Genomic DNA, 23,785 nt, shown 5'->3' with positions numbered 1-23,785 from the left:
CATTCTTGCTAATCACCAAGATAGCAGTAGAATGGGGAGTCAGAAACAAGTAAAAATTAAGGCAACTTGTCAAAACTGAATTAGACAGTTGTCTAAATCAAATCGGAAATCAAAACCAGATCTGGCTAAGCAATATACTTCTGATGCTGACCTGCCAGTTTAGCGGTTGCAAAATGTGCTGTAATGTAAAACATGAAGTCAAGTTCTTCAGTCAGACTTCCCCCTTCACTCCACTGGACCAGGACCAATCCCAGTAGTGTCTGAAGGTACTTGTGAATTGTACTTGGTTCTACCTTAGCTGTATATTTCCATAGCTTGAAGTATAAAACTTTCTATTTCTTTGGGAAGCTACAGCTCTTGAGCTATAGCATGCACATTTTCAGATGTCTTTCTCTCTCATCCAGATCCCAAGGGACCCCTAACCTGTTAAAAGTTTTATGCTTTCAGGCTGTTCTTGCCAAAATGTAGTCATGCTGGTAATCTTTGAGCCAGCAAAGACCATTTGAAGACATATCTCTTTGGTCAACTCTCGTTCTCATTCTTCCTCCTCCCATACCCACTTCTGGCACAGCAGATGGGGCTCCTCTAGCTTTTCGCAGGCAGGAGAATAAGAAGACTTAGCACGGTACCAGAAAGAGGGAAGAAGCCAGTAGCAGGTAACACTGGGCATCTATGTAGAGCCCTGTGATTGTTACAAGTACTACAAACATGTAGTGGATTTTCAAAGCCATCCAGTGATTTTGTGAGGTTAAGTTGTGATGTCATTGAGAGGCTGACTATCGTGCAACAGACTCTTATTTTAGAAATACGTGAAGAAAGAAACGGTACTGGAAATCAACACAGCAAATCTTCAACTTCATATGAGTCCATTTAAATTACAAGAAAGCATTTTTCTCTCCTACTCCCAAATTGACTCTTCCTGGCTTATATTTCTGTTAATCTGTTTTGACTGAGGGAAGAAAAATATCTATGGAGCAGGTGTGTTGCAAAAAGTAAAGACATTTTTCTGTACTGTAACCAAAGTGGTTTTGTTGAAGATAATTATCACTTCACAGTGTAATGCTAAATAAGGCACCTCAGGTCTGTTGAGAATTCAACCATACAGACATTTCAGGATTCAGAATTGTAATGTTTCTATTATAGGCAGGGTGGGGTGACAAGATGCTATCAGACTTATTTTATACCAGCTCTAGTCTAGAAAAAAAAAAAATTCTTAAATAGCGGAAACAGTACTTACCTCTATTCTCTCAATTTTCAAAGACTGTAAGAAGGGATGAAAGTTTTCTCAATCATTGCAAAAATATTTTTGAAAGAAACCAATTCAATACTCAGGAGAGGAAGATAGAAAAGAATCAATGTTTCTGAAATAAGAAAGTTTTCATAACAGAAAATTAGAATCAGATGGTATTTTAACAACTGTTTTGGCATAGATCTCAATGTAGTACCCAAAAAGCTGACATGATCTCATTTACAGATTTCCTTTGTTTCTTTGACTACAGTTAGAAGAAAATACTGCATATAATCCATTCTACAATCTTTTTTTTAATTGTTAGCAAGCAGTGTTTTCTGGAAATAGCATCATACATACAGATGTACTTGTATACAATGTGTACCAAAGCACAGTAACAGACACTTCCAAAATGTGCATATTGGGTTAGCAATACACCTAGTAAAGCTCCAGACAGATTAACTAATTCCCCACACACACCATGCTACAAGAATTTGAGAGGAGGCATATACAATTTAGGTTACTTACTCAAAACAGGCTTTGAGTATTAGGCCTGGGAAATAATGAATGAAAATTGTGCTGATTTCCTGACAAGAAGGACTTACAGTCTACCTGGGAATACCTTCCCAGCACCGCAAAAAAGAACAGGCTGTAGCTTGCAGTTCTGCCAGAAGGCAGACTCGTGTTGTCCATACCACACACAGCAACTTAAGACACTGAGTGAAGAGTATGAATCAAACACAAGCATCAAATCTACTATAAATTAGATTATTATTTTTCCAGTAGGGTACCTGTATCATCTGGTAACGTCCACATCAGACAAATGCCTTCAGGAAATAAAAAACACAATGGATTTAGAAGTCCTATGAAATGTTATGCTGTGTAGAGAGATTGCCAAACAAAATGAGAAGCAGGGAACCAGAAAAAAAGTGCAGAAATAAAAGGGAAACTTGATCACAGTCAATGATCGCCATCGAGAATTGAGAAAGGAAGACTTTAAGCTTTTGTGTTTTGTGGGTGTAAAATATCTGTGAGTGAAAATGATTCAAGACTGATCAGAAGAGAGGAATCCAAAACTCTGGCTGGCATCCAGGAAGAATTACTGGCATAAAATTAAAGAGGAGTTCTGAGAACATGTGGGCTCACACGGAATTAAGGCAGGGAGAGACGGAAGAGGTGAAATGGAGAAAAAAGGAGGATGTGGCAAGGAGGATGGGGCAGTGTTAGGTGGCTATGGGTGACAATTTCCTAAACTATTACAGACAGATTTACAAGTTCATGTCAATTTGCTCCTTCGTGTAAAGTCTTCCAAGGAGCCACTGAAGCCATGGGGCAGGCAGTATGGCTAGGGCAGGCAGTATGGAACTGGTCTACACTGAACTTCATAAGTTTTCTCATTTGAATGCTGCACACGACTTTAACTACATTACATACTATAGGTCTCACCAGCTGGACCACACTGGGTGACAGTCAGACCTTCAATCTGTTACTTTCCCTGTCGAGTGCTAACAGTTGGGGATTGTTTTTCCGGCAATTAGCTAAAATCATTTACAGATTACATCAATATGCCTATACCTTCTTGTTGCTTTAAAAATTGAGGTAGAGGTATAACTAGCCTTGAAGGTAGGGGAATTGGGAAGGAAATTTTGAACTTCAGCTGGTTCCACAGAGTTACAAATAGAACTAAATACCAGCAAGTATTCATAAGGAAAAAAAAACCTGTAAGCTGCTACGCTGCATTAGCACTTCAGCTTTTGAAATTATAAGACTAGCAACTAATTCTGAAATCCAATCTGAATTTCTAGTGTACTTTCTACTATTCACCTTAGAGAATTCACTGCAGAAGTACAGCCTACAGTGTTGTGACAGAGACAGATCTGTGTTGGAGCAGTTGCACCCCATTTGAAAAAAAAAGCTATTTAAAATTACATTTGTCTCTTGAACTGGCTATAACAAACTGCTTCCACAAGGTGCCGTTGTCTGCCATTACTGCCCTTTCTTCTCACAAGGACATTGTGAGAATCTCCTCTCTGGAGCTCAGACCTGAAACAGACCCTGCCCCAGCTAACCTCTCACCTGGCTGGCAGAATGGTTATTAGTCTGGCAGCATGCAGCAATATAAGGGGGGAGTCAGCTCTGGCCCCATCAGCTCTCTCACCAAGAGCTGGTGCAGCCCTGAGACAGGTTAGAAACTTTTATATGGGTAGCCTTACATGGGTTTTTGCAGCAGCAAGCTTCAGTCATTGTGTCTATTTGACTACCTGTGTTGACATGTGAACTGATTTTAAAAAAGAAAAAAAAAAAAAGAGTCAAAAAAGAGAGGTGTTTGAAAGCTGAACTGCTTGCTTTCTTGTGGTCTGAAGGGCAGCTTTGCAAGCCTTGCATAAGAAGGTATCCCCAGCAGAGGAGTGTGAATGAAAAGTAAGAGCCCTAAGCCCTCCTAGCAAATTTATTCTGGGCAGGATGGTAATTGGTAACTACAGCCTCACCCACCATTCCCTGCTTTTTTAATCCTAGCTCTGCACTGACCATGTACATTGAAAATGTCCTCCTTGGAATACTGACAAACACCTGTGGGCTGTCCATGGCACTGGGGTGACTCACAAAAAACATTTGAAAATCCTTCTTTTAGGCAGCCCAACTAGGATTTTCAGAAGTGCATTGACTATTTCTGCACAAGGGCCTTCAGGAAAAGAAACACTGTCTTTTAAACCCGAGATTTTCAACAGTACTTAGGCTTTGTTTAGACTGGTAAACAGTATGTGCAAAAAGAGTAGATCGAGACAGCAAACAGCTGGTACTGAGCAACCAATGCCAGCTACCCATGTTTCATCACTTGGGGGTTATTTCAGACTAGAACGTGTCTGGTCCCATGGGCTGGATGATCATTAGTGATCAGAGTGTGTTAGGTGTGTTCCTGCAGGGCATCCTTCAGTTTGGTTTTGTCAGTACTAACCTGGGTTCTGCACTCTGAGACTTCTCTGAGCTGTATGGAGCCTTGCCACAGACCCTCTCTGAAAAAAAACACTCAGAACTTTACCTCTTCGAATGTTCAGACATCCCATTACACTTAGTGTCCTTAGCTGTGTACTGGTATCAGCAGGATCAGTTAGTAGTAGCAAATACAAAGCATGTAGATTCTCTAAACCAATGATGTTACAGACTTAACAAATCAGAGAAATAAACTTTCAGACACTGAGTTCTAGAAAACCTGCACGTTGCACACATTTTTCTTTTGAGACGTTAATCACAAAAAGAATGTAATTGTAGCAGATAAACTTCTGACCTCAACAGCAGACAGAAGCCCCAAAAAGTAAATTCTCATCATGTATGTCTGCCAAAGTGAAAAACCAAGGTGGATTTAAATAAGGTAAAGATTTGGCACTCAATACTCGAATATTTTTTTATCTGAAACTAGAATCTATGCATTGCAATTGCTCCTTAATTGGTCAAAAAATGCCCACCAGTCTTAATAAACAATGCTTGTACAACAGCACACCTAAAACCATGCAAAATCTATTAGGGTAAGACATAAGCCTGGATCAATATTCAGTTAAAAATACATATTTTTCAGATCAGAAAATCTATACTTTTTAAAGCAATATTAGATCAGCTATACTAATATTCACACTATTGTTTTGCTTTCTTATATGTTAAACATATTAGCAGCTACTTTAAAGTACAATATGAAGCCAGTCAGTTTTGTTTTCTCAATAAAACATACTCTTCACTTCTATCTAAAAGAAAGACTAGGTGTGAAAGAACCTTGGCCAGGCTTTAACAGATCCTCTGTTCTGGAGACTCGGATGGTCTAAGCATATGAGAGCCAAAAGTGAGTTACAAACTGCGAAGAAAAAGTTCAAATTTGTTCCATGGTCAAAAACTACACCTATTAAATCATAATGACACATCTTGTTTCAAGTTGTGCCCATTCAGTTGTGTCATGCTAGTCACTGTGTTCCTGGTATTGCTTTTCAGGGAAGTCATTTGAATGGCAGAAGAGTTGCGCAAGTAGCTGGCAGATCTCTCTTGCTGAGCTTTCCTCCTGCAGCGTAGCTGGTTGTTGAAATGCCTTCTAAAACTCTCACTGAGAAAATACAGTGCAAATGGGTTGACACAAGAGTTGCAGAAGCTTAGCACTCGGGCCACTAAGGTAACAACCATATGTCCTGTTGATGGATCAATCTCATTGTAATTAAAAGATCGGTACATGTATAGCACGTGGTTAGGAAACCAGCAGATAGCAAAGAAGCCAACAAAAACTAGAACAATTTTTGCCAGACGTTTCCGAGTTTCCATCTAAAAAGGTGAAGAGAATCCAAATGAGCAACAACAAACAGAACTACTCCACATAACAGATTTAATTAAAACATATAGCATTCTGCTTTATATTAGCTTTAACAACTATCATAAGTAAGGCCAGTAAAAATGCTTCCTTCAGGGGCTGAATTACTTTTTCTATATCTCATTTACTTTCCTTTCCCACTTTAAGTTTACTTTCAGTGAAAGATCCTTGCTGTTTGCAGTTACAGAAGGTTGCTCTTTCTATGTGACATATGCAGCAAGACTGATTCATGACCCAAGTAAATGTTGGCTTTTAGCCTGAAAGCACACACCAAAGGATGTCATGAAACATTGCCTTTTCTAATGAGATCTCAGTGCTTGGCTTGAAACTTAGCTTTAGTTAGAAAGCTATTTAGAAACTGTTGACTTTGAAATCTAGAGACATTGTGAGTGAAATGTAGTGACATTGCTAGGGTGTTAGCTATACAGTGGTACTTACACCCCGTTATTTTGCCCAAAATGCCTCAGCTTGCACGCCTCTCTCCTAGACAAACCACCGAAACTGCATTGCACAGTCTGAAGCATCTTAATTCCAGGGTTAAAGTGAAAGGTTCATTTAATCTTCAGTAATGACATGAAAGAAATGTACCTTAATTGCAGTGCTAAAGTATAATGGATTACCATGTAGATATTGAGAGTGGCTGAAAGGTCTGAGGCTACAAAGTGGTTCCAAACTGAGAGAGGGAGAGAAACTGGCCAGGTAGAAGGCACCAAAGGGAGGCACAAATGTTCTACATATTCCTCCCAAAAGATTTATTATGTGTGTCAGGTACCAAAGTTTTGTAAAGGCAGGAAAGTTGTCTGGCTTTGCTCAATTTTCTGAAGAAAATCAAGTGAATTGATTCTAACAGGGTTTCAAAATCTGTGAAATAAATCTGTAAGTAGTTTTCTTGGCTCTATCTAAACCAAAACCAGTGGGGAATTCATAAAAGATGGGAAAACTAACATTCCAATTTGGTAGGATTTGCACTCAGACAGATTGCAAAGGCAGACTAAAAGGTGCAGAGCTATAGTGTGAATATTACACTTTTGTGCTATGGCCTAAAGAAATGCGAGTTGATAGCAATAGTCTGAATATACTTCCTCTTGCTGGGAGATATGTAAGTACACTGGAATTTTCCATTCTTCTGAGCCTCATAGATTAACAAAAAGAAAAAAACTAAGTGGAATGAAAAAAATACGTTCTTACTTTGAAAATACATGTGGGTTCAGAAATGTGATATAAATTAAATATTGTTTCCATCCTGAGGGTTCAGCCAAAAGGCTCTCTATATTTCACAGGAAAAATAATACACGAAGTGCTAATATGTATGCATTTTTGACAAGAAACAGGCTAGACTAGAAATGAAATGCTGAGCAAAAAGGACATGAGGGAATGTGGTCTTTCTTTTTAAAAGAATATGTACATGCTAGTTATGCAAGGATATTTCAGTGAGTATAAAAGTATTTTCTAAAATATTGGCAGACAAAACCCTTCCAAATTGTTTTGATGAGCATAAGTATTTTTCTCTATCAATATTAATGCTTGTGTAAAGTGGTTGAGGCACTTTCACCACAAAAGCTGTTGTTTGTATATGTAAATGTTCCTGCTAATGAACAGCCTGTTGCTATCTTATTGCTTCCTGTGCCTTTACAGGGGAAATGGCTTTGTCCAGTATTTTAAAATGCTTTGTCTCAAAGGTATACAGAACCTATACTAAAAGTTTTATAGCATCTATAATAGAAAGGGTATTAGAAAAGTGTGAGTTCATGATTGTATCCAAGAAAGATCTACTGAGAAAGCCAAAAAAGAATCAGTTAATTCTCTGAGTTCATGTTTTCAGCACTCCTTGGTGTGAGAAGAACCTTGGATCCCCTAAGAAAAAATTTCCCTGCCTATTTTCATCTCCAAGCACAAATAAAACAGGGAGAATTCTCAAAAAGTTCATGTAAGATTTCTTCCCAAAACAGCTGCCTATGGGGACAGGTGAAGCCGCTAGAATTAACTACAAAAATGTTGTTCCTCAGTAAGACCGCAAGTAACAGTTACAGTAACAACACTTACAGACACATATACCAATCCCATTTCTTGTTAGGAATACACATTGATGGCATTGAATTTATATTTTTCCTTGCTCGTATTCATTTACATATTGGGCTTAATACTGAGTAATTGTGAAAACAAGGAGATTTTTCAGATAATCCTCAGCTTAGTTCATGCATATGGAAACTGAACTAATCCTCTGTGAAATCCAACAATTTGGATGTTACAGTCCCTGTACCTTGATTTATAAGTGTATACTGCACACAAATCTTTCATTGGGATGTAAAAAGCAAATTGCTTACCTGCCTTTTGCAATGCTCACTGTATTCTCCAGGTATGTTGTGAGCACTTTTTATTAAGCTCTTTGCAATATGATAGTAGTAGATACTAATGATGGCAAGAGGGATAAGGAAATACACAAGGAAAATCAGCACAGAATGGATCTTCGGGTGCATGTCGTCCGTCATGGGGTATGGTATGCATGCTGTGAAAGTGGCATTATCCGTGTCATTGATGTGGGCCAGTTCAGAGAACACTGCTTCAGGAACTGCTAGGAGCATGGAGATTACCCAGATGGCAATGGCTTTAAGACAGGTCCATAACACTGCACTGGAGGTCTGGATGTCCATGGGATTTACAATTGCTTTGTACCTGAAATTGATCAAAATGCAGATGCAAATCAAAAGGTATCTTTTCAAATTCAACATGTGATGCATTAGGCAACTTCATACCTTTGACTGAAATAATGCCATATTTTGTTCTTATTTGAAATGTCAAGGGGTTTGTAACTTTTCTCAAATTTGTATTCTCTAAATCTCTAGCTTCATCTATATACATAGCCATTAGAGGTGGCAAAAGGAGCCCTGGGTACAGCCTGTGGCTGTAGGTGCCAGCCTGGTGAAAGCACAGAAGCAGCCATGGCTCTACTCTTTCTTTCTCCAAATCCCCGCAGCAAATCCCCAGATACACATCCTACCTCCATACTTCCACCTCACTCTCGTACCAACTCGTGCACACTAGAGTTTGCTCCCTTCCTCGGCTCCCGCAGCCCAGGACTCCCCCCTGCCCACCACCACCACGGCTTTCCCACTCTCAGACTCCACCAGCCCCCCCGGGAGCACAGGGCAATAATCAGCATTAACCACCTCTTGCCAGACCAGCAACAACCGCTGCTGTGGTGGCTCTTGCCTTTCCACCCCAGCACCTTTCTACACACAGATATACTGTCCCGACTGTAACGCCTGGAATATACACATCTTCATAAAGTCAGGCAGGAATGTCTCCCAACGGCCTGTGCAGAAGTATTAAACTCTTAAATAAAGTAGGCATTTCCACATCGATAGTTGGAAGCTGCTGCTCTATACCGCGTTTTGGGAAACTGTCTCATAATATATGATTACATATAAACCTTTGCAGAATTGATAATTTCATAAACATTACAATGAGGACAGGAAGCCTTGCAGAGAATGGAAATATCACACTACAGCAAAGTAAAATAAATTAATAAAAGTAAACTCTGGTCAGGAATTCTTTTATTTAAAAAAAAAATGTTGCAGGAGGTGAAAAAAAGTGAAACTTTCCACAATAAAAGGTCAGTTTTAAAAGGCCAAATATACTTTGAGAAAAATATTTCAAGGATACCATAATGTTTTGTTTAGATTTTTGACTTATTTTGAAAAGGGTTTTTTTCAAAATGTAAGTAAATTATATTTTGATGTTTTTATTAAAAACTGAATATTAAACAAAGCATTTCAGTTTGCCTAAGCTGTGATAATTTGAAGGTTGGGGGGTTTTGTGTGGATTCAATTTTTTGTTTCTAGTTTTGATTTGATTTGGGATGGGGTTTTTTTCTGAAATGGCACAAGTTTTGAGAAATGGAAAAATGATTTTTGTTTAATATCTAAAGAAAAGTTTAACAGGAAGAAGGAAGTCAGGAGAGATTCATACTCCAGGTACATAATTTTATTCATCTTAAGGTCCTTCTGGTCAGTGGAAATGTACTTTCAAAGAGTGGTTCAGATTTTAGGTGTATTAAATCGCCCTCTGAGGTGCTTATTTTTCTCTGTTAGCTATACAATGAGCTGAGAGTGAAAAGAACTGTAATTTAGATGTCTACTTGCTGATAAAACTCCTGATCCATGCATGTAGATACATATACATGCATATACAAATATAAATATGGATGGGTATGAACAGGTGTCTAAACACATACCAAGGGCTAGGTTTTGGCTAAAGATAACATAGCTGCTGAAGGGAATGCTGAGAAATGGAGTTGTGATCCCAAATACCCTTTATGGCTGATTTGGAGGTCCTGAGAGGTACTTCAGAGCGCCTCAACACCTTGAGCAGATGTTTGAGGAACTGCAGGTAAAAGCTATACCCCCATGCAGCAACTTGTGAGTTTGCTGGCAACCAATACTGCAATTGGCTATGCCATGAAAATGTCTGGAGCAGAGCACTGTCTTGGTACCCTAGCAAACTTTTCATTCAGAGAATATTTGAGTCAAAATGTGCCTTGAAGTCATCTTTCTCAGGACTGTGATAAATTGTCTTATCACTAAATAATTAAAAATAATGGCTATTTATGTTCCTATCTTCTCTGAATTCAGAGAGAGGATTTTTACTCTGTCTTCGCCCATATCATGGAGTAGAAAATAAAACTTGGTAAACTGTCTCTGTTAACTTATATTTACCATTTCTTCTAACACACAGTGAGAAACTGCCTGGACACCAAGGTGTAAAGAAATCCTTTATACTGCCATAGGAAGGATAGAAGCTTCTGCACAAAGCGTGAATGCTCCCCAGCACAAACTGTGAGCTTATTATTCAATAATTTGCTTCCTATTGCTGTCTGCCTTGATTTCATTACATAAAGACAGACCTATTTGATTCATTCAACTGAGGTGACATCAAGTCCTTGCATCTGCTCATTTCTTTAAAACTTTACATTGCTGGGGAAGAGCTGGTTTGGAGTCTAGGAGAGGTAGGGAGGACACTGGATAAAAATCATGTTTTGTACTACAGATATTTTTTTTTCCTCTCTTTTCCCATTGCAGTGGTTCAAACTGTTTTGACCACAGACCTATTACCTAAGACAATGACCATGTCACAATCAATTGTTTTAGCAGCATTTCATCTGGTTAATATCTAAATGGGAGACCTTTTCAGAAGCCTTTACATTAGCGGAAGATGTAGCATATATTTGTGCCTTGGCATATATTGCTGTTCCAGCAAATACCATGCTTTCCCCTGAGCTATGACTGACTTGGAAGGCACTGGAGCAGAGTGCCCTTTTTCACAAAAACAGCTGGATTCAGCCCAGAAAACTTCTTCTTTAATCTTATCAAAATTCTACTTGCTCCTTCAGCTGACTACAAAATGGCACTCTTCTTCCTAGGACTCAGCCCTGCACAGTACTCAGTGTCAATGGGAAGGAAAAGGCACTAAGTAAGTGCTTTACGAAATCTGTCATCTTGTTTATATCTCTGAAAAGATATAGAGAAGAAAGAGACAGGTCACAGAAAAAAATCAAATGTGAACTGAGTGAAATTAGAAGTGTTCCCAAAATGAACACCCAGCCTCTTCCTTTCTATAAAACCAGTGTAAGGCTAAAACATACCCCCAGCCATTCAAAATACAAAGTGCATATTTTCTATCAATAAAACAACACTGGTAAATCAGAGGAAGGGTGCAAATTATTTAGTCAAATTAGTAAGCCAAATCCATCTTTTCCTTTACTTCACGGATGAAAAAAGAAAATTATAGGTTGCCATGAAGTTCGGGAAATAATTACAAATACGCATTTGCTTTTAATTAAAAGCCTTCATGTAAATTCTGTCTTCCCACATCCTCTATAATTATCACTGCTGACAAAGGCACCCCAACTCAGGAAATACTTTATAAGTTTTCTTTTTTTGGACCTGTGGTTTCTGCCAACAGACACAAGGACAAACTTGTCCATTCTGCAGATTGGTTTTGTTTGTATAGAGTATTTTCATTATAAAACAATTTCTTCCCTTCTACACAACCCAAAAAATTGATGAAAAAAGGAATATCCTCTTCCTCCAGAGTTATAACATGTTGCTACCTTCTAAACTCCAGTATATTTTCTCTACTTCTTGCCATCTTTGTTTTCATAGGCCTTCGTAAAGGTATTTCTCAGCTCTCAATTAGAATGGAAAGCTCTATACCTGTCTCTGCTGCATCCAAAATGCTATTCCCCTCCCACACACTTGACTTCAAAAGAAGCTTCTCCATGATTAGCCATAAGCTGTCCCTCCATTGCAGTGCCACCTCTTTTTTGAGAGTACTTTGTTGTGATGACCTTCAAAAACAAGTTAAAAAGAAAAACAAAAACAACAAGACAATACTTAGGCAGCCACTGGACTATGATTACAGCCTACCATTCTAACCAGAATTGCTTCAATATCTCCTTGCCCTTTTGTTTCTGTGTCTTCTGTTGTCTCTATTAAAAACCCGTCAGGTGAAGGACTTTCATCTTGTTCCAGCTCATATAGCATCTACCACAAATAGGACCCTAATTTATCACCGAGTTTCCCACATGCCATCACGATGCAAATAAATAAATAGATATAATAATGAAGTGTCATAAACCAAGCAGAGACCTAATTCAGGCAGGGCAGACCCATACTACTTTGATATAATTTGCATTTTAATCCTGGAGCTGGCAGGATTGGTATCATTGGCCTTATTATAAACCTTCTGTTTTAAGTGATGTTGCTGTGTCATAGCACTGCATTTCCTGCAAACTAGAGCCATTTATCAAAAACATTTATATGTTAGCATTTTACGGTGCCATTGCATGAAGATTTCAAAGACAAAAAGACAGCATATATATACACCTGAATAGGAAACATGGTCAATATTTGTTAAAAATACTAATTATCGTGTCCAGTTGTAGTCCACTCTACTAAAGTAGAATGAAATTTTGGACCAAATCCCTTTTCCTTGTATGGGCAGTTCTGTTGACTCAATTCCAGTTGAATCATTAAGAGAAGAACAATTTATTTAGCTGAGAAAAATGTGGAATCATCTGATGTCCAGTGTTGCGGGAATTTCTTTCACAACACACAAACAGTCTGAGATTCACATTTATTCTATTTCATTCTTATAAATTCTTGCAATTTAAAGTAGATTTCTTGATTTTTTCTTATAGTTAGTCCCAATATTTTTGTGCTGTTCTTCTCTCTTAAGTGCAGAGAATTGCATTCACCAGGAATGAGCGTCTCAGAGGTCTGATAGCTGAACATAATGAACAGTATTTGAAATGAAGCCTAGCAGACCATGTGTAAACACAATTAAAATGAATGTCAATGGCATGTGTTCTGTGTTCCTCAGGGAGAAAATCCTAAGACTTTCCTAAGTGGAAAAAGTTTTCCACTCTATAGAAATATGCTCCATTGAGCCAACAACTATCAATAATGCTTCAACAAAAAAAGTCTGATTTGGTCTTTTGAACGATGATTTCTCCACCACAAAAAGAATCAAAACATAAGTTTCTCAGGATGCTTTTTTTCCCCACATGAAATACATTACCTGTCCTGTACACCCAGTGTTTCAGAGAAGAAATTTTCTCTTTCCTCTTCATTTTTTCTTCTCTTGCTGCTTCTTTCTCTCACCATTCACCTCACATTAGCTAACCATAATTCCTACAAGCTCGTACAAATCTTGCAATGCTAGCTAACTGCCTGCAATCTGGCTTTTAAGTTCTACTTCTCTATTCCATTCTTCAGCCTGGAGGCAAAGTAGCATTGGCTCGTCACCCATGACCATTCCATTAAACTCTTTCATGTCCTAATACAAGACCACCATTTCCAAACAAAATAGGCAGTTTACACTTCTGTTGGTAATGGCCCCTGGGCTTCTGTTTAACCCTGAATCATGCTTAGAAATTGTTCAGGAGAATATTGATTGACCCAGGTCAAAACCACACCATGGACTGCTCTAACAACAGTTTGACAAGTGGTTGACTTTCAGTGCTCAGGCCTGTGTTTTGGCACTGTTTCATATGGTTTTGTGCATATATATATATATTTTAAAAAAATATATACACATATATATGGGCATATGAACATTACGTACATAGCAAAAAACCACACACTTTCAGGTGCCTGGTCCCAAGAACACCAGAAGCCTCATGCAATGGCTGGCCTACCTCGCCCTGCTGTGTCCTTTCTTTCCTGACTTTTAAATTAAGCAAGTAGCTGTATTTCCCCTGCTCTGCATGCTGGGAGCTCCCCTGATCAGACCTACTCAGTTTGCATCTAAGCTTCATTAGGACCCTGAAACTAAGCACAGCAAAGCTGAGGAGCCTGATCTCAAAGTTGTATTTAAGTAATGGCTGGAGCACACTGAAGTCATCAGCCTTCACAAAACAGCCAGGCAAAGGCAGCTCCAGCACCTGCTTCTCCAAGAACAAAATGGAGCATTCATTCAGCCAGGGTGTCCAGGAGTCATGGCCCAGGTCTGCTAGACAGTGGCTCAAAATTAACATTTCATTAATGAGGAGAGAACCTTACTCTTAGCAGGCTGCATCATACAAACCCCTGGATGTAACATCTTCCACTGGGAATTACAAGGCAGCTGAGCACGTGTATTCTCTTGGCTTTTATTGCCTTGCTGGAGCATTTCCCTCATTCCAACACTAATTTGGAATTCTGGATTTTGGATTCTGGTCAGGAGAGGTGGAAAGGAGAAGGTGAAAGTCAACACCTAGGTTAGAGGTTAGGCAATGCAATGTGTAGCCTAGACAAGCTTATGTACTGTTTGGCTTTGTCCCCCAGTGCTTGGCTCTCCATTTAGTCATATTACTTCTTCCTCACTATAAACTTGTTGTAAGAAAAAAAATCTTAGAAAAACACGCCTAACCATATCCTATTCTTTCAAAGTTTATACTCTGAATCTTGAAGGGTCAAAGGAGTTTGAGGAAAGAGAAACATTTCCCCAAATGGGCTTGATCCACATCCCGTTGATATCCCTGCCTTTAGATCGCTGAGACGGAGATGCATGTTTCTCTGCATATCCACCATATCCTTACTGCGTATCTCCCAGCAGTTATATCCAAACATACTTGAATGAAGAAGATCTCATAAGATCATCAGTGCTGGAGCAGAAGGTCAATAAAAATGTCAGTTACAAGAACAAAAGTGCCTGGAAGCAGAAATCCCAAGTGTAAAATATGCTGAGTGCCAGTTTACCTTTATAAAATTGTTGCTGTTGCAGAACAATTCCTCCCATTTCCTTGATGAATTAGCCATAGTACATGCCATGGCAGATAACATAACTATTGAGGAGAACATTACATGGTCAGATGATTTTTAGAAATGTTACAAACCAGGAAGAATTAAATAACCAAACCTCAATTAATGTGTCTGGAACAGACTTAGATTTTACCATTAGAGAATCTAGACCCCAAATCTCTAATTTCTAAATCCAAAAAGCCATAACTTCATTTATTTGCTCCAGTATTACCACCTAGAAGGCTCCACTCCATCACTTTTAAACTTGTTTCCAGTTCAATTTCATTTGCAACTTCTGTTCTTAGTTTGCATTGAAATCAGTCTAGATGGGAAAAACAAATACACACCATGGTAAAAAAAAGGAACATTAAAAAAATCACAGAGGAAAAACTTAATATAGCAATCCTTAAAATACAACGAATCAAACAAACTTGGAGTCAAAGCACAAACATGACACTATGTTTAAAAAAATATTGTGAAATGTAGTTGGAAAAAAAAGAAACAGTATTTGGGATAGTCATGTGAAGGACAAAACAGAATCATACGAGAGAGAATGACAGCAAACCAGAATAATCCATTTCTCTCATGTTCATACACACACCACAATTTTGTTTGTACATATGCTCATACAAAGCTGGAAATACAAGATTAAATCTACATGCAGCAGATGTAATTATGCCAAGGTTCGTATGGATTGTTTGTCTCTTGGTTATTTTCTCTGACATCTGAGAATTTGTGTCAAGTTAATTCCAAAACACACTTCTCTTCAATGGACACCAAAGTAAGTTTCCTCTTAGCTTCCACAAATTTTGTGAACTTGTAACAACTTACTTGCTATTTGTAATTACACTGTCAAATTGGGTTGAATCTCAGCATGGATTTAGAAGTTACTAGTGGAGGTACATGTTTAGACCTATCCCTAGGTCTAAACAAAGCATATGCTTTGTTTCATTAGTACATATAAAAACACAAAAAGAATTTAGCACCAGGAATATATAGTCTGGAAGAATGGTTCTGCAGCAAAACCCATATGAGAAATACACCAGTTCTTCTATAATCAAACTATTTAAAATGAGGATTCAATGAAATTATCCCTTTCAGGAAGGATATTTGAGAGTTTCATCACTCTGCCCATATATAGAAGATATTTATTATTTATTCTCTAACAAATTTATCATCACAGAAAACTTTTTTCCCTAGAGAAAGCATTGGTATAGCATATTCGATCTTTGACATCATTTCTGAGGACCTGCTAAATGCAGACTTGAGGATTCCAACAGTCCAATTTGGATAAATCTGTTGCAATGTAATATATAAGGGAATTGTGTACCATGTTATGGGGAGAGGCAAACAAATAAAATAAATGTATGGAGATTTATGTTCAGGCCTGCTTGGTAAGAGTTCAGCTGGATCTGCTGTTTAGCAGCTGTTTTGTCTGTCACAGGCACAGGCTTTTACCCAACCGATCAAAGAAACAGGAAACAGGAGGAATGGTTTTGTAACAGTTCCTCGGGTTTTAGGTTGCAGCCTACACAATGTTATCAGACCCTGGCATTTGCATTAATCAAAGCAAAGCCAGCTTTGATTGTGCAATGCATAACACAGGTGGTGCATTGATCACAGACTAGGATAAACACCACGGTCGCCTCTCACTTTGCCATCCTCAGGACTAAGCTGTTTCTGCATGAGTCGAAGAGCACACACAGGACATGCACAAAGGTAGGAGTTTAACAGATGCATGTGTCTGCATGAAGTTTGAGGAAAAAATTCCCTAACTTGGGAGGAAAATATAATTTGCTGAGAAATCATTTTCAGCTGTGTAAAGATTGTCATAAGAGGAACTTCTCCAACAGCTGATTTGAATTGCCTGACTTGGACAAACTTACCCCAGAGTAGGTAGCTCCTTAATCTACTCCAGATATAAAATGCCCTCTGCTTTTTTTTGGGGGGGAAAGGGTTGCCATCCTTTTTTTCTTTCTGGAATATTTTCCATCATATTCCTTTTAGCTGTATGGAATGGATAAAAATGAACTAGAACATTTTGGGGTGGGTACAGGTGAGGACAGGCTTCACTGTTTAACTTGACAAAATGCGTCAGAGTTTCATCAAAGGTGTTCTGGCAAGCTTTATTTTGAGTCAAGTTTGCACATATAAACTAAAGGGTGAGCTGAAAAAAAAGTGAGAGACAAAGCTTGCCCAACCTCTCAAATTTCTTTTGCTTTGCTTGTTATTGCATAATTATAGCCATACTGCTACAGCCTACAGTGAGGGAAACATCTGGACCATCATTTCTTTTAATGTACTTCAGTAAGTCATTCATTCAATACATTTACCTCACGTGTTAGGCTTTCTAAGATATATACTTATAGATTTCATAGTTCTACTGGGTCCATATGATTTTATTTTCCCATCTACTATATACAGTCAAGGCATTGTTTTTCTCTTATACAGATAATGTTTTGTTTTACCTTTGATTATTTTTTCTTTGTTCTTTGGTTAATTATAAGTAATTTTCAAGATGTCATTTAATACTACTTTCTTTGTAAAGGCTCTCTAGTCCCTGAATATTAGCTATTAGAGCTCAAAAGGAAATCATGTCCACTTTCCTGCTTCACCTGCTCCACTACATGTAATAAGAAATGAGGATTTTAGAGGTCTCCAATCACTATATTTCAGCCTGAATCAGCACCTGACATAACAAAAGAAGAAACTCCAAATAAATTCTGAAGAAGAGTAAAAAAAAAAAAAAATTTTATTAAGGGTGATTTTACTAATGAAAAATCCTAAAGTAGTTACTAGGGCACCTTTTCACACTTGTGAATGTCTTCAAAATTTTCCTGAGTCCCCCCAAAAGTAGGAGATGGTAGATGTGCAAACTGAGCCAGAATGGTTCTTGTTATCAGTTGTAGTCAGAAGTCAGCACATAGATATTAAACGTGCACAAAATATTTTGAGTCTTTTTACACTTTTAAAAATACAGATTGCAATCTTCCAAATTTAAAGCAAATAAATAAATAAATAAAACAAAAAAAGGATCAAATAGTTTAGCTATGCAAATCTATAGAACGCATTTTAAGCACCTCAGTCAGGCACTGCATTTAGTTATTTAAATATGAATTTAAGTTTTCAAACTCCTTTGTTACTAAGATATAGGAAAGGAGTCATGGTAGTGATGAAAATTAACTCTGTTACCTGGTTAATCAAGTATTTGTCTCATCAGAGGTGTCCTTCTGTCACACTTTTTAGGAAGAATACAAAGAAGATGCTATTTCAATTTCAGTAGGGCGAGTTGCTCCACTGTTCAGCTTCACTGTCTTCATTAGAGTGCAGCAGGACTGTGTTTGAGCTAACACATTTAAACCTTTCATTAGAAAGAAAATTCAATGTAGAAAAAGTAGCGGAATTAAATTTAATCCTATTTTTACAGAGCACATAAACAATGAGGCAGAAATGATAGCCAAAGAGAAAAGGAAAGACTATGTGGGACAAATCTATAGCTGTTTTAAGGGGCTGATATTTATTCCTTCAAAGTCTATTTACCCCAGGTCTCTTGGCATCTTGTGGGTACAATTGCTTTTCATCAGCATACACAGTAATGCAGTGATGGCCAGAGATGCACACTGTAGCACTCAATCTGCTGCCCCCTGAGCTTTTCCAGCCACCTCTCCACACCAAGGTTTATGCGTCATCCAGACCTCTAGCTCTGAAAAGCATCTTGGAAACACCTTTCCATACTTGCGCTCCACTTCCTTACCCTAGATTGCTTCCCAGGCACAAAATGGCAAGATCTCTCATCCTAAGAGGAGGGTGAGGAGCCACGTGGGCCCAGTTTGCATTCTGAGCTAACTGCATGGCCCACCATAGACATAAATTGGAAAAACACTCCCTGAAGCAGTGAACAGGTTCACGGAATGGTTCAAGTCAGGCATAGTTCAAGCCAGGTTCATCCCTGGATTCTGTCCTTTTTGCAGTGAGGAGACGCGGGCACACCTTTTCTTCATGTGTGCCATGCCGCAGTCCCTCTGGCAACTCTTCTCCTCTCACCTCTTTATTTTTATCCCCCTTATCCAAGACGACACCAAGTCCTGGGACTTTCTCATCAACATCCATTAGCCCTGGCCAAAACTGTAGTCCATGGCCCCTGTAGAAGCAAGCTCAACAGGGAACCCTTTTTGAATTCCTTGTCCCACTACACCTCTAGGAAGTGCACTCCTGGCCATTACTCACCAGCTCTGTGGGCACTTTCAGGGTGTGCTGAGTGCTACTGGGGCTGTTCTGCCCTATGGCCCCCTTAGTTTCCTCTTTTTTTTTTGTTTTGTACAATTTCATCCCTCAGCCCCCTTCCTTTTTTCATTTGTCATCTACTGTAATTATTAGGTTTTCTCTTTCTGTAATCCACACTCTGGTTTTTTCTTGGTTTTTTAAACCAGAGAAATATTACAGTTTCTAGAGGTCATCTGGCAATAGAGGAAAATTAATAGGAGCAGTGGCCATGAGGGTCAGGGGTGCTGTCCCCACACATCTCCTGCATGGCAGTGAGAGGGGATGGCTGCCTCAGCAGCACTGCTCCTGTGCTGCCTTCTGCACCCCAGAGGAGCAGGAGATCGCACCCTCCTCTAATGCCAACACGCCGCACCACCAGTGCCACCACCGCATTGCCTTTGCTGCCACCAGCCCCACCACTGTTGCTGACCTCCCACCCCCCCCGCCCCAAAACGTGTGGGTCCGGAGCAGGGCACCACCACCCACACCTGGCCGCCGGAGCCCAAGGGTGAGAAGGGCTGTTTAGTGGGACCAGCTGCTACTCCTGGGATGGCGATGGGCAACCTTGGGCAGATCTGCTGTGTGCTGCCAATTTCAATCTGCAAGTGTGCTCCACAGGGAAGTCTGAGAAGCACTGTTACAAATTACACATCATATTTGTACACACACACAAAAAAACCAAAACAAAACAAAACCCAAAACAAAAACAAACAAACAAACAAAAAGCAAAACCCCAACCAAACAAAAAAAAATCCAAACCACAAATAATCTCAGTACTAAATAATGAGCTTCCAGATAGAAGGTGCATGTCTGTCACATTGAAAGCACTAGCGATGCTGAGATGGACTAAAAAGCATTATGAAATAAAGCAACTTTAGAAAAGATACATATGCAATGAATACTACTTTTTCTTCCTTATAGTTTCAGTTTGTAGGTAATAATCATTCAGAGTTTATTGCTTTTATAGCCATTGTTGTCAAGTGTATCACATACATGTAATTTGCCATGCAGAATTTCCACATAAATAAGTGCTAATTATACTGTGGAAACCAAGATGACCTCCCTTATCCTAATTCACACAGGCACACTGTAAAGAGCTCTAAATATTTCTAAACCTGTTCCTTAGTGTAATCAATGTCTGGAGTTCTATACAGCCCTGTGCTAACAGGGAGTAAAAAGCAGGAAAGGCTTCAATGATCATATATTAAAATGTATTTTGAGCATTATCTGTGAAAGAAGGGGTCACTGAGAAGACATTGTATACCAGACCAAATACGTACCAGAATATAATGGAGCCTTTTTAGTGACACCTCTGCTTCCAAACTGCTAACAGCTGATGCAAGATTTGCTTACCTGGAGAAAACACTTCCCTCAGCCAGGCCTCGCCTCCTCAGCACCTCTTAGGTGCAGGATGCTGCCACCACTCCTGACCTGCCAACATAATTACCCATAACTGATCTGGTCAAGATGACACACGTTAGGATCTGGCTACAAATTGGTGTGACAAAAACCCTTCCACACCAGTGCCTCCCCTTTAGTTCAGCACAAGTGTCGTACAAAAGAGTAGACTTGAGTCCATCCCAGACTCCACTGAGAGTCCAGCCAGCTTCACCCAAACAGGACTTGGACCCTAGGAGACAAGACACTGGTCTCTGAAGTCAGTGGCTGCTCTTCTGACTGAAAAAGAAATGCGGTTTGTTCTCAGTAACTGAAAATGTAACTGCAGAGGTTAAAGAAACAGAGTTGCTAAATTCTTAGTATAACCATTTCTGATATTTGCATATACTGTGGACTCCAAAATGCTGGAGGAATGTATTTATTACAAGCTTATATGGTCACAGCACAACATCTGTAGCTGTTTTCTAGGATGTGTAATTCTAAATGCATTCAGTGTAAACAGACTCAGCATTATTACTTCTTGAATCTTTACTGATATTAAAAGGATATAAAATTATATGGAAAAAGAAAACAATGAATGCTCCAAAGCTACATAAAAAGTAAATGAATGAATCCTTAAACATTAAACCACCAGAATTCCCTCACATTATATTTCACTAGAGGCATGATCCCCTCTGCAAATAACTTCTTCCCTTTTCAAATAGGATACCACGATCATACTTCTAAACAGTGGAAATAGAGCAGAAAGAAAACTGCAAGGTTTGCTTGGCTCTCCAAGGACAGGTTTGACATATTTTTAACTGAGGTAATCAGCGAATTAGAGGTGTTCACTTTAAGGTATGCTTTGTGAGCTCTTCTTCAAAAATATAATCCATTTTCATAAGTTACAAAGTTTTTATACACATGTATTTTAGGTCCTGATTCAAACACCACTGAAGCTGATGGCCGCTGAAGACTACCCTCAAGTGGAATGAAACTATTTACTAAATTGCCTAAAAAAAAAAAAAGAAATAAATTACACTTATACTCTATAAAAAAGGGATTAATAGTTTTAAAGAAGCATTACTGTAAGTATGAAGATACATTACTAAACTCAAGCCTTTACATCATGCACCAATGATGTAATGCATTGGTTTGGCTTAAACTCCAGCAAAGGACAATGGGCTAATGCCTATAGAGAAGGAATTAAACACTTTCATTTCTGGCTACAAAAAAAAAAAAAAAAAAAAAAAAGTTGCTTAGATAAGGGAAGAAAGATAATTTCATTTAATTTAAGGTTGCCAATTACACTGCAAGATTTTGTCTTTCAGAGCCTGAAGCACAGTCCAACAGCCACCCAGTTGCTATAAATCCCTTAAGCACCCATTTACAGTAATTGGGAGGAAAAACTTGGGGTCCAGCTCTTTGTTTCTTCCTAATTTGACAAGTAATGGAGATGGAATTGTTACTTCCTAGTTTGTTTGGGGGATTTTCTATTTATTTTTTTTTTTCTTTTCTATAGGTTCAGAAGAAGCCAAAACGAATAGTTTGAACAAAAGTTTAAAACTGACAATTACAACAGAACAGTTTGGTGCCTCCAAATTCCCAGAGGCTGAACTAGTTCTGGCAGTCACCTCTGGTAACCTGCTCTTCTACGAGGGCACAAACACACACACACACAATTTCTTGGCAGAAAGAAACAAATCAATTAAAAATACCTCTGTGCTTGACCTGCTTTAAGCTGCTCGTTGCCTGTTGACATACCACTGTGGCTTGGCACGGGTCATATTTAGCATCTAAAACCTTCCTGTAATGAATAGGACTTCAATAAATGGGCTGTTACAGGGCTATCCCAGAGGTGCAGAAGACAGGATTAAACCCAGTTCTTGCAGCCAGCACCCTGGAAGCTGGAGGCCCAGGCGCACCCGTTTCCAGAAACCCTCTGACTTAAGTCAGCACAACTTGCCATCAGTCAGTGAGGGAAGGAGAAGCACAGGCACCTCACAAGTTGGAATGAGAGGATTGCAAACCAGGGATACCATATCATAGAGGTGCTTTACCTTTCGTGCCAGCTCCGGCTAGCCTTAGCCCAAGCTGCAGAGAGCTGAGAAGGGGCAGCCCGGCTTTCCTACCTGTCAGCACTGAGGGCAGTGAGGGTGAAGACAGAAACACCAACGGACGTGAGCTGGATGGCAGGGATGAGCTTGCAGCCCACCTCCCCGAAAAGCCACTCCTCGGAGAAATACCGGGAGGCATCCACAGGCACACAGGTCACTAGCAGCAGCAGATCACCGGCAGCGAGGCTGGAGATGAAGATGTTGGGCACGCTCCTCATGGCACTGTTGGAGATGAAGATCTTCATGAGGGTGATGTTGCCCAGCAAGCCCACGGTGATGATGAGCAGGTAAAGCGAAGGGATCACGCAGCGGACGGTGAACATGGCCGTGCCCTGTCCCGAGGGCAGCGGGGCTGTGTCCGGCACCAGGTGGGTGCTCCCGTTCCCGCCGAGGGGCACTGCCGAGAGCTCGGGCGGCAGCGCCGTCTCCATCCTCCAGCTTCGGGCAGACTGGCGGCCTCTAGTGCGAAGCGCGGTGGGAGCCACTGGAAAGCTTCACCCCTCTGCCAGTCAACCAACTTTCCCCCCCTTCTTCCCCCTTTTGCTCTGCCGAGTTTTGTCCCTTCAGAAATGCAGAGGAAGCGCTGCCCGTCGGCGCAGTGCGGGGGGGGCGAGCGGGAGACAAGGCAAAGCCGGCGCCGCTCCCTTTCGGCTCTTCGGACAAGCCCTCTCCCGGGTGAGCAGGCGGGCGAGATCCGGAGCCCCGGGGGCAGCCACCGCCATCAGGACGGCAGCCTGCCCTCGGCCCCGGGACCGCCCTCGGGGCTCCGCCGCCGCCGGGGAGGCGCGGTCCGGCCGCCCCCCTGCCCCGCCGCGGTCGCCCCGCCGGGGCCGGGGGCCGGGGCCGCGCTGCCGCGGAGCCGCCGGCGCTGTCCAGCGGCGCCGGTGCTGCTCGCCCCGCGGCTGCGGGCGGCGGAGCCGGAGCCGGCGGCGAGGCGCCGAGAGAGCCCGCTCCTCACTCCGCAGCCCCGATTTATACCTGGTGCTGGGAGGAGCCGCCCCGCCTCTCCTCCCGCTGCGAGCGCTGGTGCCCGCGCCCCAGCCCCGAGACGCCGAGGTGGGTCTGGCGCGGAGGGAGGCGCGCATCCCGGAGCCGCGGGGTCCCAGCCCCTGAGCGCCATGGGGGCGGCTTGGGGGGGGCGAGGGGGAGCCTCTGCCCCCGCCGCTGCTCTCCG

The 23,785-nt window shown here is 40.6% G+C and overlaps 1 protein-coding gene across 1 annotated transcript; it reads right to left on the bottom strand.

The window, feature by feature from the left end:
* Positions 1 to 4,280: 4,280 nt before the first annotated feature.
* On the bottom strand, positions 4,281 to 23,213 carry NMBR (neuromedin B receptor). The gene is made up of 3 exons (XM_009914659.2): positions 22,627 to 23,213; positions 7,898 to 8,246; positions 4,281 to 5,527 (listed from the first exon to the last, which is right to left on the bottom strand). Exons 1-3 carry the CDS (start codon positions 23,040 to 23,042, stop codon positions 5,126 to 5,128), a joined length of 1,167 nt encoding a protein of 388 aa, XP_009912961.2. The 5' UTR covers positions 23,043 to 23,213; the 3' UTR covers positions 4,281 to 5,125.
* Between the last annotated feature and the right edge of the window lie 572 nt (positions 23,214 to 23,785).

Source organism: Haliaeetus albicilla, chromosome 7 (assembly GCF_947461875.1).
Source record: "Haliaeetus albicilla chromosome 7, bHalAlb1.1, whole genome shotgun sequence".
In the NCBI taxonomy this organism is placed as follows: Eukaryota; Metazoa; Chordata; class Aves; order Accipitriformes; family Accipitridae; genus Haliaeetus; species Haliaeetus albicilla.
The sequence above is the reverse complement of the archived record's forward strand: the minus strand, read 5'-3'. Positions and strand labels throughout refer to the sequence as shown.